General features: G+C 34.6%; 1 protein-coding gene across 13 annotated transcripts in view; it reads left to right on the top strand.

The window, feature by feature from the left end:
- Nucleotides 1-17,027, top strand: part of LpR1 (Lipophorin receptor 1) — a 301,804-nt gene that overhangs the window by 267,581 nt on the left and 17,196 nt on the right. For 10 of the 13 annotated variants that reach the window (XR_012103637.1, XM_073089318.1, XM_073089236.1 and 7 more), the window contains exons 4-10: nucleotides 4,845-4,967; nucleotides 6,857-7,083; nucleotides 8,183-8,453; nucleotides 10,766-11,017; nucleotides 12,320-12,620; nucleotides 12,915-13,133; nucleotides 15,785-15,929. Coding sequence is in view for 12 of the 13 variants with exons in the window: in XM_073089318.1 (XP_072945419.1) it covers nucleotides 4,845-4,967; nucleotides 6,857-7,083; nucleotides 8,183-8,453; nucleotides 10,766-11,017; nucleotides 12,320-12,620; nucleotides 12,915-13,133; nucleotides 15,785-15,929 (1,538 nt within the window). In the remaining variant the exon portion in view is untranslated. Of the gene's footprint in view, nucleotides 1-3,853; nucleotides 3,971-4,844; nucleotides 4,968-6,856; nucleotides 7,084-8,182; nucleotides 8,454-10,765; nucleotides 11,018-12,319; nucleotides 12,621-12,914; nucleotides 13,134-15,784; nucleotides 15,930-17,027 lie in introns of all 13 variants that reach the window. The other 3 variants (XM_073089245.1, XM_073089264.1, XM_073089313.1) reach the window with 1 other exon arrangement.

A 17,027-nucleotide genomic window follows, 5' to 3' on the forward strand; every position in this document is an offset into this window, starting at 1 on the left:
AAAATTAGGGCACTACAGATAGACAATTAATTGGTTTTCTAATTAGGTTTTTTGCGAACCACCAAAATACTGAAACACACTGTAAAATGTGTTTATAAAGCAAGAGTACCTAAAATACTTTTTAATTTTATCTACTTCAAATAGAGTTCTCTTAATTAGGTACCATTAGATTTTGTTAAAAAAGTAATTGACCGATTTACATGTTTTAGTGGGAATTTCTCGTAGCTTAGTTAAAGCCTTAGTACATACATGCCTTTTACCATATTTATTTTATATATCGATATCAGCTACACCAAACATTGCTGTTTCCTACATTTTAAAGCATTGCAAGTTAAAAACAATAACATGACGCGTTTCAGATCAGTCCTTAAGGGTGGAAACGCAATTTTTGCTGTCCTTTTAGGTAGAATTCTAATTCTATGAGGGTTCAGTGCCAAATGAATGTATAGTATCTAAACTGCACAAGTTAATTATTGCATGCAGTACCCTTACCATGAGTTTTTACGTTTTGATAAATATGACTGTTTTGGTATTTGTTTACGTATTTGCCAATACAATTTCCAATCAGCGTCCCTAGCGGATTATATCATAACTTGGAAATAGTATGAGCCAATACGTAAACAAATACCAAAACAGTCATATTTGTCAAAACGTAAAAACTCATGGTAAGGGTAGGTACAGGTGAGACCCGCGTAGCTGTACCTTCACAAGCACGATAGGAAAAGCGCTATTATTTCTAGTTGGTTACAAATGTCCATGGGAAACTGTGATCACTTAATATCGTATTGTACATTTACTTCTCACTTCGAATAAAATAAAAAAGTTCAAGACATGTTTGTTACTGAACACTGACTTTCTACTGCTTGTTTTCTCACTGTAAGCGACTTTAAAAAGCTCATTTAAGAGAAGCTTTATGTGTAACACACTCGCTATTTTTACTCGCCATTTTATTTTTCATTGTCGTCTTAGTTACATCCATTGCCTTTTAATTACGAGGTGATGTTATAAAAATATCTTCAGTAAAAGCTTTTTAATTATAGTATACCTACCTCTTTCTTATTAATCCTAATATACTTAGGTATAACAAAAAATAATATTAATATTTATATATCAATTTGATTTTAATAAGCATTTATTAGATGCATCCTTGTGTAAGGTTCAACTGTGGTAGCAAGTATTTTTAAATTGGGCTTAAAAAAATGTATTCAGCAATATGTAAATGCGTTATGGAACGTCTTATTTACATCTACGACTATCTCCATTACATCATAATGATTTGAAACTTGGTGTCTTACAAAATTAAAATATTTTATTTGAAGATACCAAGTATAACGATATAATTTCTATTGCCGTTCACTGTATCTATCCGAGTACCTACAGCTTGTATCTGTGGGGATTAACCCGGTCCCGATAGTATCAAACGTGAGCCGAATTTCTTGTAAGAAGGGTTTATGACAACCGTTGTAGCTCCACGTTTCTATTACCTTTAAGTCGACCCGCGGTAACGGCTCCGCTGTTTATACGATGCGGACACGCAACGTTCTGTACTATGACTGGGAAAGTCGTAACTCTTTCGGGATTAGGGCCCATGTTGTGGCCCGGCCATATTTAGCGATTTTTGGGAAAGTACCGAGACATTTTCATTTCGTTTAGCCCGTTTGGATAGTAAGCTAATAACATTATACTAAACGACAACAAATGTGTTAAATTGTATTTAACCTTTTTAATTTTCTAATAGTGGGCACGGGTTTCTCCTCACTGACCTGAAAAAGCTTAAAAATTTTGGAGGCCTAAATTAAGTGGAGTTTGCTATGGACATCTCAGTATAAATAAGTAGGATAAGACAAAACAGTTTAGAAACATTAAACACATTGAAACATTAGTAATAGTGTTACCAATGGTGAGACGTAGTGTTACCAATAAAAAAAAAGATAAATATTGAAAAAAGTATGTTCATGGTAGAATTTGGATCACTGGGCAAACTACTCGTAAATATTACTGTACTTACCATGCGATAAAAATACGCGCTCAATTAAAAATGTCCTTACACAAACCAATTTAGAAACGTTTAAAATCAATTGCCTTCAATTAACGCAGTATTTTTCATTTTCATCTTACATGGTACCTATTCTATGGTAAATATAACTCCTTATTTACACTGCGTTGGCTTTCGATAGACTGTAGATATATTAAACAAATATAATATTATATTTACATATTATGTCTATTTGATGTTTACTCACTTATTTGTTTATTGTAAGTACGAGGAGCAATGTAATATTTTAGCTATGTATGTAGGTACCTACAAATAATAACTAGTTATGTAAATTATTACCTAGTTTATCTTATATATAAAATTCTACTGTCAAACGTTAGTTTATATGGATATTCAGTAGGTCTGAGAATCGGCTACTATATATTTTTCATACCCCTAAGTGATAAGGTTTATTCACCCTAACATTTTTTATTTATATGGCAACACAACGTTTGCCGCGTCAGCTAGTACTTAAATAAAATTACACAAATTATGAGCTATAGAGTTACCTAGGTATTAGTTAATCCAAGTGAGATACTCATATTGCCATCCAATAACACACCTGAAGAATGCTGAAGCGAATTCAGGGCTCAAAATAAATTATAGTGAACCTTCTTTTTACATTTTCCGTGTACGTTTTGATACATACCTGGGGTCGAATTTCGGCGACTGGGTTTTATTTATTCAGAGAAACAAGCAACCTTTAGTTAAAAACAAATTTTGTGGCATTAATTCTGGTGTGTTTGGCGCGGTCATTAATTTGTATTCGCACCAATCTGCTTAGCATTTCAAATGAATTACTTACCTACATTAATGCTTATGTTCTTAGGACAAGATAAGTTAAAGCTTTTATATTTGGTATTGAAGTTAACATCAGTAACTTCATTCTGCATCAAACATAAAAACAATTAATACCAGAATAAATTTATTTTTAATAACTTTTTAATACTTATTCCGAGAAACTTGTCTAGGTGATGAAGTAATATTTATGTGTATTTTTTATTAAATATATTTTAAGTAAAAAATATGTTCAAGTTACTTTTGTTATCTCACACTGATATCTGCATTGAAATAGAATCGACTAACGAGAACAAAACACGACTAAAAAATGAACAACCTAAATGAGTGAGCCCGTGATGATTGTAACTTCAAAAACCTCGATCCAATTTCAAACAATGGAATTTTTTCACTCGAATACTCGAATACTTTGAACATTCATTAGAGTGCTAACGAATACCCAAAGTATTCGTTAGGAACTTTGAAAGTACACGCTGTTAATTATAAATTTTGCACAATAGCAACCACACAAATTTTCATTTAAAAGTTAAGTAAAAGTCGATCGGGGGCATTGTACAAAATGTAATTTTGTTACAATAGTACATTGAAAGTAACAATATCTTCAGTTTTAATTTGAACGTCTCCGTTAATATAGCTTTAGTATTTTGTAAATGTCTCTATTGCAAGAAAATCAAATCAAATAAAATTGCTTTGGATGATAGCTTTTTAATAGAATTAAAAGTAAAATGATTTTGACTTATGGAAAAATTGGAAAACCGGCCTATAAACATATTTTATGCTTTTGATTGATGATCTGATCCCATCCAATATTAAACCAAAGTAATAGATCAATTACTTATTTTGATATATTTATGTTTACAACCCAATAAAGTTAAAACATGAGTGCGAGATAAAATGAGAAACGTTCCAAAATATACAGAAGCCAAATAATACTTTAGAGGTAATTTGGTTAGCTGGCGTACAATAATTTCTCAAAGTTAGAAGTCAGTGATTTTGGATTTAATTGCGGTTTTTGCGTAGCGGATCGGACCTGTCCGGAACACAATTTTGTGTGTACGAGCGGTCACTGCATTCCCGGGTCGTGGCAGTGCGACGACTCCCCGGATTGTGCGGACGGCTCTGATGAGCACCACTGTGGTAAGAGCATGGTCACGGGTCACGGAGCATGGAGAATGGTCTATGATGGAATATATTCAGGTTCTGGAGTTATGGAATCGACGGAATAAGATCGTTAATTTTATGCTTATTTCATTCATTTCTATTCGTTCGGGTCGCACGTAAATATCTACATCTATCTATTTATGCATCTATGTATTCTTGACCATTTTGAATCATGAAAAATAACTTATATTAAATTAAAAGGGCAAAAACCCACATTTTAAACGCGAAAATTTACTCTGAAAGTAAAATAAAGCAAGGAAATCAACTGCGAAAGAAGAAAAACCGAAAGCCAATTAAAAATTGTGGAACGGGAAATCCTTAAATTCAAAGAATTCATTTAACTACGAAGTTTTGCCGGTACTCACGGCTAAAATAACGAACCAAATTTCAGTAGCAAAGAAAGAGTTGATTCCTTTAACGCTAAAGTAAATTCCTTAAACGTGAATATTAGCTAAGGATACCAATTTGCTTTCAATGTAGAAAGTGAAAATAAAAGAATTAAGAAGAAAAGATTTAAAGACAATATACCTAATATATATAATATATATTCCTAATTAAGAGGATAATTTGTTTACGTAAGTACATAACAAATATACATACATACCGCGTTAGATGTGTATATTTGTACGGTTACATTATTATAGCTAATAATCTTTCATATGCTAGCTAATAATCTTTCATATGTTTCCGCTGAAACAGATAATTCGTTATTTTAAACATGTGAAGGAAATAACTTAATCAAATTATATCGAACAAATGTTGTCATACATTTTTTTATCTTTTTTAATTCATCGGGATCATTTCAATGGGATTTCATCATACTTAGCATGTGCATGACTTGGGTTAACAGAGATCGAGGCGTGCGGTCCGGAAGAGTTCACGTGTCGCGGGAAGCACGGCGAATGTGTGCCGCTCACCTGGATGTGCGACGACACCCTGGACTGTTCCGACGGTTCCGATGAGAAAGCATGCAGTAAGGGTTACTATATTTACATCTTCACTTCACTATTGAATCTAACAGGTTTTCATTTAAAACTTCCATTTTTCCATCACTTGTTTCATTTTAATCCTATACAAAATTGATGTAACACACAGAAAGGTCGCTTGATGCGTTTATGGCCATGTGATTCAAATAAGGTATGTATGTATGTTTTACATTGACATTACTTGATTAATGTTACCATTTCAAAATTGAAATCTTTGCACTCGTACCGACGGAACACGTTATCATCGATTCATGAACCCATTATATTATTAATGACGCAATTGGTTTCCATATTGTCACAATCATCACATATGGTAACGAGGTTTGTATTTGTATATAATTTTATATTATGTTTATTTTAGTACCTATCTATGTTTTAATTGAAGATCGTACAAAGAGTAAGCGTTTAATAGAATATCTAACTTTACTTTATCATTTTTCGAAAAGCACTAATGGACATTAAAGATAATATTTAAAGAAGCTTCGATTCTAATACATCAAAGTCTAGTCATGAATATGTTTGTAAAGCAGCCAACGTTGTTTGAGCTGAACTGAGTTCCATAGCCTTTATATCTATTCGCCCGACAGTGTTTACATTCTCGGCCACCAAGATGGAGGCGATGTTTAACTATTCGTCTGCAGCATGAAGGTATCAATCAATCATTGGGGCGCCACCCCCAGCCCTCCGTTTTCTATCAACACCCCGCTCATCCGTCTATAAATTCTTATCTCCCGCACCGGACCCACCCTGAACCGTGAGTGATGATATTGCGTGAATGCCTCAACATCCTTACATAACCAAAGTGTTCATTTGAATATTTCTGTATTCCATTTTGTAAAGTATATTGCCCTGAATATTTCGCTGAAGCATTTTATGATATTGCTTCAATGTCATCGCGTCCTTATTCCTCACAAGGTTTTGTGAAAGCTAAGAAAAAGTCAGTACTTTAACAAAATAGGTATGACATTGTAAAACGCGATGCATTTTCTTATAATTTTATTCAATTTCCACTTCAGAGACTCAACAAAATGTAACTTGTACAAAAGTTTCGACCTGACAACGTAGTTGCTTAATCCCATTTATATCCAAATTTATTTTATCTCACAACTGTAGAGTAACGTGTCTGGAAAACAAAAAGTAAAAGACTATGATTACTGCTGAATGTGGCAGCTTGTTCTACAAAAGAATTTAATTACGTAGAGGCGCCTGTATTAAAGACTGGGGAGGGTAATTTCTCTACGGAGCGGAATGAAATGTGTAAGGTTTAAAGAGATTTGCTGGAATTTAAGTGGATTGATATTAATAATCTACCGTTTTAATAGTGTTCTCCGACAGGATTGCGATCTAGTTCATTTTATACGTTTTCTCTTTACTTTCCCGGACTATGTAGGTACTTTTTTCTACTTCATTACTTGGCCACTTAAAGCATGACTATGAATATTTAATAATGTCCGCATTATTTTAGTGCTTCCCTCAAATTAGCCTTGCTCTTTGTACGAATTAAAAATGTTATTTAAATTCCTATCCCTTTTGCAGTTTGAGAATTACCTAATTCTTTTAGCTTACAGAAAGTTTGTGGTACTTTTTGTTTTTAACGGACTTTGGAAAAGAGTTCATTCTCAATTCCCAGCAATTTCTCACTTAGCTATTTTATAAAATAGGTACTTAAACATGGAACTTATTTTTTCTCTCTTTCGTTGCAAGTCCATGGGTCAGAGTTAGTGCTTAATATTAGATACCTACCAAGCCTAATTTCATTTGAATTCCTACAGTATCTGAAGTAAAACAACCTATACATACTCGTAGATGGTAAACTTCAACTTTTTGTACCTCTTGAGATCTTTACATACTTAATGTAACATTAAAATAAAAACAGATGAGACGTGTCGCTCGGACGAGTTTACTTGTGGGAACGGCAAGTGCATCCAGCAGAGATGGGTGTGTGACGGTGACGACGACTGCGGCGACGGGAGCGACGAGGTGAAGTGTCCTGCGCCGACCTGCCAGCCGCACTCACACTTCTCCTGCGCGGACGGCCACTGCGTCTCCGCGAGGTGGAGGTGCGATGGAGACATCGATTGTCCTGATGGCAGTGATGAAATGGTAAGCATATATAAGTAATGACACGATGTCTAAAGTTTTGAACATTCATAGCTCTGTTTAGGATTACGAGTGTTGACTGTAATCAACTCACACAAAGAAGATTATGATAATTAGGTACATTAAAATAAAGATGGGACAACTAAAAAGTCAATTTCTTTAACTACTTGTTGAGATACCAGGGAAGTATTAGATATTTTTATTAAGACCATCTATTTGAAAAAAGCTTAGAAGCACTTCCGAGTTTTTCAAAACGAATGAAGATGAAAAATCTTCTTACCGTCCGTACCGTTAAAAACGTCCTTACCTGCATAATTTCGTCGTGCAATTTTATTTACCTTGTCGCAATAAGCTCTACTACTTCCACTGTAGGTGTGGTCTTAAATTGCTGCAAGCTTTGCTTCGCAATACTGTTCCTGTTATTTCAGAGACATCTTACTACATAACGTGCTGACATAATTAATTCCATTTACTCCATAATCTACTTACCAACTAATTTGCATACATAATTTCACAAATATTAGCCGTTAGGATTATTGCATAAATTCCACTGGTTATTAACAATCAATTGCTTAGAGTTATGTAAACTGTGTAACACTAGTGGTGTGCAAAGCGGCCATGTTTGTGCAATATTAATTACAGAGCATTTAAGGCACTCGATTCATGTGCTGTAATGAAATATAATTAAATATTTGTTAACCATGATTACGTTTGTATCCATTAATACGACAAACAAGCCTAGATACACGAATGCGAACTAATAACCAAGTACATAATTCACTATGTACTCAGAAAATTAATTAGCTGGTGTGTTTACTATAAGTTAAGTGTGTGATGTTATTTTTTTTTATTAATATATTTTAGGGGTAAAACACCTATTACTTACTCTTTGTAATGTCCAGTGTAATTTTAAAGTGAAAGTCCTCTCAACAAGGAATTTCAAAAATAACAGCTATTTTAAAACCACATATATCTTTCATATTGTAAGTTTGTGTTGTGATGAACACTATTTTAACTAAAGCTAACTAAAGTTGGTTTCAGTAAAGTAATAACATTTGTATTATATTTGCTAAAAAATAAATGACCATCCACTCCATTCCAGGGTTGCGCGATGTCGTCACCGAAGATCCCGTCACCGTGTATCGCGACCGAATTCGAGTGCCGCGACCGCATGACGTGCGTGCACCGCGCGTGGATGTGCGACGGCGACCGCGACTGCCCGGACGGCGGCGACGAGGCGCCCGACATCTGTCGCGGGAACGTCACGTGCCGGCTCGACCAGTTCCAGTGCAAGGACCACAGTTGCATCCCTGGCGCGTTATACTGCAACGGCGAGAAGGACTGCCCGGATGGCAGCGATGAAGTCAACTGCAGTAAGTTTGATTATACTTGATCGCTTTGTAAGAACGGTTACGATCGATAGGTAGTTAGAAAGACAACAGCCATAACCTTAAGACAGTTATGGGTATAGTGGTAGGAATGGAAATGGAGTTAGGTATAGTCCGCGCCAAACTGCTAGACCGCTCTGAAGTTGTTGCGAGCAGGTGCAATCATACAATTAGCTATGGCGACGCGATTTATTTATATATTCAGAGCGGACTAGCAGTTTTAAGCGAACTATAATCATGTTGACTTAGTATTCGCGGATAGACTCCATTATACTTTGAGGGCATCATGGATAATTTTCAGGCACGCAGGTCTTCTCACAAAGTTTTCTTTGTTAAATTTGTACCCGTATAAGCTACACCCACCTACATTCTCCCCACCTTCATTGCAACAAAGCGACGAAGACTACACTGCAGATAGGTAATAATATGTCTCCGAAATTGCATACTCTGTACACAGTTTAATAACAAAGTTTCATGGCTTCAAGCTGGAACAATGAAGATAATAACAACAATAGTTCGCAACGACCTAAGTTTTCCTATTACTTAAACAGGTAGTATCTGCGGTGACTATGTAGGAAATAATCACTTTAGCAAAAGTATCTTTATTATAACATTGTTTATCCTCTATCTTACAATATGGTTTTGTTTATTTATAATTAGATATGAGGAAGTCAAATAAAACTAAAGCTACGTAAACGCAAGTAAGTAGGTAGTACATACCTAGGTACATAAGTGCAATTTTATTTGAGAGGCGAGCTTTGGTGATTGCTTTCCATGAAGCACTTTCATGACTGTAGCACTTTCAAAACCACGAAACATAATTAATAGAACTGAACGTCAAGTGGAAGAAGCGATGAAATAAATGTACGACATTGATACAATTCTCTGTAATTCTATAGAGGTGGTTGCTACCCTAAAAACAATAACTTAGAATATTATTCTCAAATTGCATTATCACTGCACAGCTTATAAGCTACAAAAAGTTTCATGGCTTTAAGATTAAATAAGAAACGGTATGCTGAAAATACTACTATATTATACAATAAATAGATAAAACGACATGAATTTTCTCTATTATGTAAATAACGAAACCACCATTATTCTATTTCATAGTGCGCTCATAATGCTCCACATAATTACAGGCCTTAGTTATTCAGTCTTGATTTCTGTCAACATAAATGTCGCTTCTTGCCGCAGAGCTATTGTTATTCAGAGAAATGCACTGCATTCATATTTAAGTAGGTAACTATATAAGTATTTTAGTAACTTTGTTGCATCAATGAAATTAAATTGTTTATTGTTTAATTATTATTACAATTACCTACAACTTAGTAGTTATGTACCTATAGAATGAGTAGTCCGTATAGCAACATTTATTTTTACCTCTGTATCTTTTTTCGGTGTGCATAGAGGTTATTAAGGATTATGATTTAAGGACTACATATTAATTACTGTCAACGTTGTGCAAGGGAAATTATGTACCTATAGAATGAGTAGTCCGTATAGCAACATTTATTTTTACCTCTGTATCTTTTTTCGGTGTGCATAGAGGTTATTAAGGATTATGATTTAAGGACTACATATTAATTACTGTCAACGTTGTGCAAGGGAAATTCGGCATTTCCGTCCGAAATGTCTACAATGTTTTAGCGTATAAGTTACAGGCTCTTATTTTCATTGTTGATTGTCGACGATAATAATAATGAATGCATTTGATAATTTTTGGCAATAATATATCATTATTATGTATTAGCTTATCGTTATCTCGCAATCATATAGCGCCATTAACGATAATGGAGGTTTGACGCCAACCGTTGATTAAATTCCAGTTCTTTCAGCCTGGGTACACGTGTCACGAGCCAGACAGATAGCGTGGGCATTATAGGCAGCTAAGTAGATTTATTTTCGGATTTCATATCTAAAGCCTCTAGACCTTGATTTGGTTTTGTTATATTTGATGAGTAGGTTTTATGGTCATATCTTTTATATTTAAGGATTTATGCAATTACTATCTTAATCCTATTAGGATCTGAAAATTTTAAAATCATTTCTTAATAAATTATTGTTTTATACATTTAACCATGCTACTCTTTATTCAATACTCTTTTTGCTTAGGCCCACTCCTCACCCGAAGAACCATTTTTGCCAGATTATCGGTCCTCCGAGCAATTACTTATTGTTTGGTTGGCCCTTAGCAACTTCGATACGTCGGTAACTTATCTACATCTAAGGGACTCGCAGCAAAGTACGAAGTCTCTTTTATAAATTTAATGATGATTTTTTTAATTCATTCGCAGCCCGGCCGAAACCAGTATGTAATAAGAAGACGGAGTTCGACTGCGGCGGCGGGATGTGCATACCCCTTTCGAAGGTGTGCGATAAGAAGGCCGATTGCCCCAACTTCGAAGACGAGCCGAGGGATCGTTGCGGGGAGGACGAGTGCGCGAAGAACAACGGTGGTTGCACGCAGAAGTGTGTCGACACGCCCGTGGGATATTACTGTGATTGTGAGAAGGGGTACAAGCTCACGGATAACCGGACGTGTGAAGGTAAGTTCCGATGCTGGTTTTGGAATTTATATTACGTTGAATGATATCAAGGAGAACTCTCCAAAAATCTTCTTCAATACTGAAGTCGATCATTTAGATAGAAATAAATTTGAACGTAGGTAGTCTGTGTACTACAATATCACCTTCAATGCAATATCTTCAATATATTATATTTGGACAACTGACAGGTTCTACTCAATAAGAGACAATCTCTGCTCCCTGAGAACTTATATTACTTATATTAAGATGTAAAACAACATTACAACGTGCGTTTTAAAGACTAAATCCTAGAAGAATATTGGATATATAAAAGATGAAGAAGTTCAACTTACAGATTACTGACAGTCTTACTGAAAATCTATCCTTAGTCTTAGAATCAATAGTAGTTCAAACGTGTGACGTAATCCACGGTCACGAGGTCACGAAAAGTATTGGGACGATGTTGAGAATAAGATGGGTGCGCTGTTACGACCGATTTAGGGAGTCTATATCATTTACGACTTTCCCGTGCACGGATCTAATATTTACACTGGATCCGAGATATTTTCAGCGTAAAAATAGTTCGTGTCACATTTTTATCTTTACACTATTGTATACTTGTGTAGTCTAAAATATTTCAGCCTGTCTTGGTCTTAAATCTTAATATCTGGTCTTAAATGTTATGGAAATTTAAGTTTATGTATGTTTGACATTTAAAACTGCACAGTTCACGTAAATATATACATTTTGGTATTGTCCATACTTAAGTACATGTCGCCATTTTCGGCCGTAATTTTTAATGATTTGCATTAATCATATGAAGTAGCATAGCAGATCTCTCGTATCCAAAACTAATTTACGGCGGGCATGTATCGTAGCTACCAAGCCAGTCGGATTAGTTAACAAAGCCTCGCTGAATGCTCGCCAAACCGCAACGGATCAGCCTTTTGAGCCGAACTGCTGATTGTCGATAAAACAGACTAGCTAATAATACTTGCACTTAACATTGGAATTATTTTGAGAAATCCAAAGTCCTATTCAATGTAGGTACATATTAATGTACCGAAAATAACGTATTTATCATCGTGATCTTTGAGATTGAGAACTTACATTCAGAATATATTAATTATTGTCTATATCATTTTAAATGCGCTTCTGTTAATCTGTTGGAGAATAGAGTAAAATCAACACGGATGGAATTATTTCTGTTAACAGCCTTAAAAATATCACTCCAATACTGGTAAAGCCTGATTCTTAAAAATATCAATCGTCTGACCTTGACCTAATAATATAGTATGACTAACGCATCTTTCCGCTTTTCAGACGTGGACGAATGTGCGGATCCTGGAGCGTGCTCCCAAATGTGCATCAATGAAAAAGGCACATTCAAATGTGAATGCCACGCGGGATACGCTAGGGATCCTCGAGACCGTACCCGGTGTAAGGCAACTGAAGGTCATCCGTCCCTTCTCTTCGCAAGGCGCTTCGACATCCGCAAGATCAGCTTGGACCATCACGAAATGGTCGCGATCGTAAACGACACCAAGTCGGCTACCGCACTCGACTACGTATTCAGGACTGGCATGATCTTCTGGAGCGATGTCACCGATGAGAAGATCTATAAGTGAGTAAAAATAAGTGTTAATACTTTAACTCGATTGCTCTACGTGATATTATATGTTTTAAGAATTATCTTTGAAAAGTTATTGGACATTCGCAAGCATCATGATATTGATATGATCACTACAATAACACTAGATTACGTGTTACCTACGACTGCTATATTTCCGTTATCAAAAATAATAGCATTCTTCTTGCTTGAGTCATTTTTTTTGCCATCTACTAGTAAATTTCCGTAATCCAAGTGACAAAATCACTACATTATCATAAAGATATATTAATTCTATTTAATCTCCAGAGCACCAATAGACGAGGGTAGTCAACGTACAGTCGTGATAGGCGATCAGCTCATCACTTCTGATGGGTTAGCTGTGGATTGGATCTACAACCACTTGTACTGGACCGACACCGGCAAAAACCACATCGAACTGTCAGACCTTCAAGGCAACATGAGGAAGATCCTCATAAGAGACCGATTGGAAGAACCACGAGCGATCGCTTTGAATCCTCTGGATGGGTAAGTTATATGAGGACATTTTTTAATTCCCTGTGTAATATTTGTTTGCTGCTTTATATTCTTAATTTTGGCGAAGATAATATATAGGATAGACAATAAGGAGGTGGCACAATATTTTGAGTACATTGCGTTTCTATTGTATAATTTAATTTCTATTCTATAATTGAGACCATGGCGGCAACATGTTTAAGTCACAATGTTCGGTATACGTCTCAGAAAATGGGGTAGTTCTGAAATTAACTCTCTTATCCATCAAAATCGTAGGTATATCCAGGGCAATGTCTATTCTATCAGTTAAGTGGTTATGAATTTTCCATTAGCCATTTAAGAACCCAAAAATATTAAGGATATTTTTTTTTTAATTTATATTTTATCATATAATACATTTTAGTATCATGTGTGCATTAATTTAAAGTACTATAAATTTTATTTAAGTTATCCTACAATATATGTAAATCATATTACTATGATTAAACAATGAATCATAACAATGTAGATATGGGTATTAAGTTGATAGCGAAATATGATAAGCTTTGATTTAAAGCATGATGATTATGCAAAGATAATATGATAAAGGCATTATTACGGATAATAAAACAATAACCGATTTTAAGTACTGCCTCGAACGATAATTATCAAAACATTTGGGTGTTTGCCCTTATCCCTTCATACATCTATTATTATCTTAATAATCGCAACTCCTAATTAATTAAAATTCAATATAAATTAATTATACATTTACTATAAAATATCCCATTTACTACATAAATAAAATATTTCTACACTTAAGCATTGATTTTGCAGTAAAAGTATTTGACATTGCAATTATTTTAACCCTATACTTGGCAGAGAATTTTATCCTAAAAAAATTATACTTTTGCTACTTCCCTGCGTTAATTGGGTTACAAGGATATTAGGAAAAATAAAATAAAAAATCTCTGAATTTCAGTTTTCAGAATATAGTATGTGTCTTTAAGTGCACACTGCCAGGTTCACAAGCAAAAATATATGTGTCTTTAAATGCACACCGCCAAGTACTCACTAAACTAAGAAATAATTAAAAAATATAAAAAATATCATACATTTTGAAAATACTAAAGATAAAAGTCTCGGAAGTTATGACATGTCAACAAGTTTTGAGATATTTTAGTTGAGTTGAGAGATTAGAAGATCTCCTCCCAAAAAAAGGCTGTTCTCACATAAAGCGACTCAAAACTTTTTGAGTGGCAATAATTTTTGTTTACCGCTGTTCCCATGACGAAACAGCAACCAGGAATTGCAAACGAAGATGTCCAAGATCTGTGAAGACAATACTAACGATGGCCTATCATATTTGTACGCTATAAAGCGACTTGTCTGTTTCGACCTTCATCTATGTTTCCGTTAGAATGTTGTATTAAATTTAAGCATGTGATTGGACTTTATTACACTTGTTTGAAGGATGTGGTAAGAAGATATACTTTTCCGAGGCATTTCAGCTTAATCTTCAGGGCTAGTGGCGCATCTATGCCCGACCTCAAGTGGGAATTTGGTCTTATCTGGGATTGATATTGCAGATTTTCTGGAATCGTCATTATTGGAGATGTTTACATTTTTGACAGAAGACGCTATTGATTGGACAGGACTTGAGTTCAGGGACGTCTTGATGAGCCCTAGACATCTGGAATTCATCTTTCTAAGATTTGCTGGATTCTACATCAGATTTAATTACGCAATTTAGATACCAAAGCTAGAATTTTTCGTCCTCCAGTCATCCGAAAAAAATATTGCAAGCTAAGGACTGGGAATTTAGTGGAAACGGGGAAATATTAATTTCAGTCATGAATTATAAAAAAAAACTCTGTTTGAACTTTGTTCACGCTACCCCTACCTTGTGTGCAGAACCTTAGTATATAGTAGCAAAGTTGGCAGTGTGCATTTAAAGACACAATATTGACAAACAGTAATATTGTATGTCGTTGGCAGTGTGCATTTTAATGCACACATAACAAAAGTCATGAATTACTATTAATTCAAAACATTATATCCCAAAAAAATATCACTAAAACATTGAATAAAGCTTGCAGAAAGTAACATTATATAAATTTCGTACATATAACTTAATTTCATTCAGATAACATAAGATACTTAGAGAGCGTTGTGCAGGCGCTGACCGGCGGCTCGCTATTTTGTTTACCACTGACAATTTGTGAACGAGACAGATATAGATTTCATTTTCTGACATAAAGAAACGTTTGCTAAGTCGCTTTGAGTTATTATTAATAAGATTCTATGTTGCATTTTCGAAAAAAAAATATCTGATTTGAATGTGCATTTAAGTGCACAATGTCAAGTATAGGGTTAAGGAAAATAAGGAAAAAACACAATGCCTAACAAAACATCTTTTTTTATTGCTTTTTAACCGACTTTTATGTTTTCAAAACAAGTAGTAAGCATGATTATAATAAGCGCTATTCGGTCGCTAGGTGGCACTGTTTATAACTGAACTTAGAAAACAGATGGCGTTGCTTACTTTTGAAGTAGTAAAATTGGAACCGTTATAATTTTTAGGTAACGGATTTATTAAAAGCTTATTACTAATATATCTGATGTATGGACAGCAAGAGATTTACCATAATCGTTTATTAATTATTGTTTAATTTTCATAACAGTTGGATGTTCTGGACGGATTGGGGCCAAATGCCGAAGATCGAGCGCGCGGGTATGGACGGATCGCACCGGGAGGTCATTGTCAGTTACGATGTGAAGTGGCCCAACGGTCTAACCTTAGACTTGGTCAGGAAGCGAGTATACTGGGTAAGAATATTGTAATAATTTGTTGTCTTCATTTATTATTGTGATGCAAATATAATATTACATTAATTGGAAAACTCGGGTGATAAATAGGGTGCAGGATATTGCGAAAGTAGCAAATGGGCATGCAATCCACATGATGGTAAATGGCCACTGCTTAGGCCAAATCAAATCAAATCTTTTTTTTTAATTTAAAATAGGTTCTTTACAGAGCACTTTTTGAATGTCATTACAACTACCACCACTTCACAAGGTGTTTCGATATGGAGAAGAAGCGGCGAAAGAAACTCCATAACACACATCTTTCAAAAAAAAATGTTTTTTACAATGTCAACTTAACGTAATGGTACGTGTGGAGCTGGAGCTAATTCAGACCACACCGTTTTGTCAGTCCAATAATCACATTATAATACGTTTTTTTACATAGCGTTTGTTTAACGACATGTTTGTACTTTTTTCTGTGAGATTCAAAATGTGGTCGGGTATTTTATTGTAGTAGCAAATACAGTTGCCAATGAAAGATTTAGCCACCTTACATAATCTATGTTTAGGAGTTGCTAATTAATTTCTATTTCTGGTATTAAAGTTATGAAATAGGATTAGAGTCCTATCTGTTGTAGGCCAAACCTTACCAAATCCTTCAAATTGATTCACATTATTTAAAAATACGTGTTTATTAGATCTCAAGTGAGATTATAAATGTACCTATTTATTTTATATAGGCCTACTAACAAAATGTCACATAGAATATTTTTCTTTATACTATTACCAAATGTGATTTCACTACACACCATAAAGTATTAGAATTGGCTGTACCTAACTACCTAACGAATAAACCGCTATAAAATAAAAATAATTATTATAGTTAAATTTCATAACAATAATCTCTTTGCCTTTATTATTTCAACATTCAAAACATATTGAAAATATTTTCGAAGATAGTTGCATATAACCTTCGATCACTAATAAGAACTAGATACACAATCCCATAGAAAAATGAACTTAAAAAGTGGCGTCAAACGTGTTTATAAAATTCTAAGCGACAGAATCGAAAATTAATGCAAAATCAACCTTATCACTATTATTTAACGGTGTTTTTCA

Source organism: Epargyreus clarus, unplaced genomic scaffold (assembly GCF_041222505.1).
Source record: "Epargyreus clarus isolate Ecla_fem2 unplaced genomic scaffold, WU_Ecla_fem_2.2 ptg000003l, whole genome shotgun sequence".
Lineage (NCBI taxonomy): Eukaryota > Metazoa > Arthropoda > Insecta > Lepidoptera > Hesperiidae > Epargyreus > Epargyreus clarus.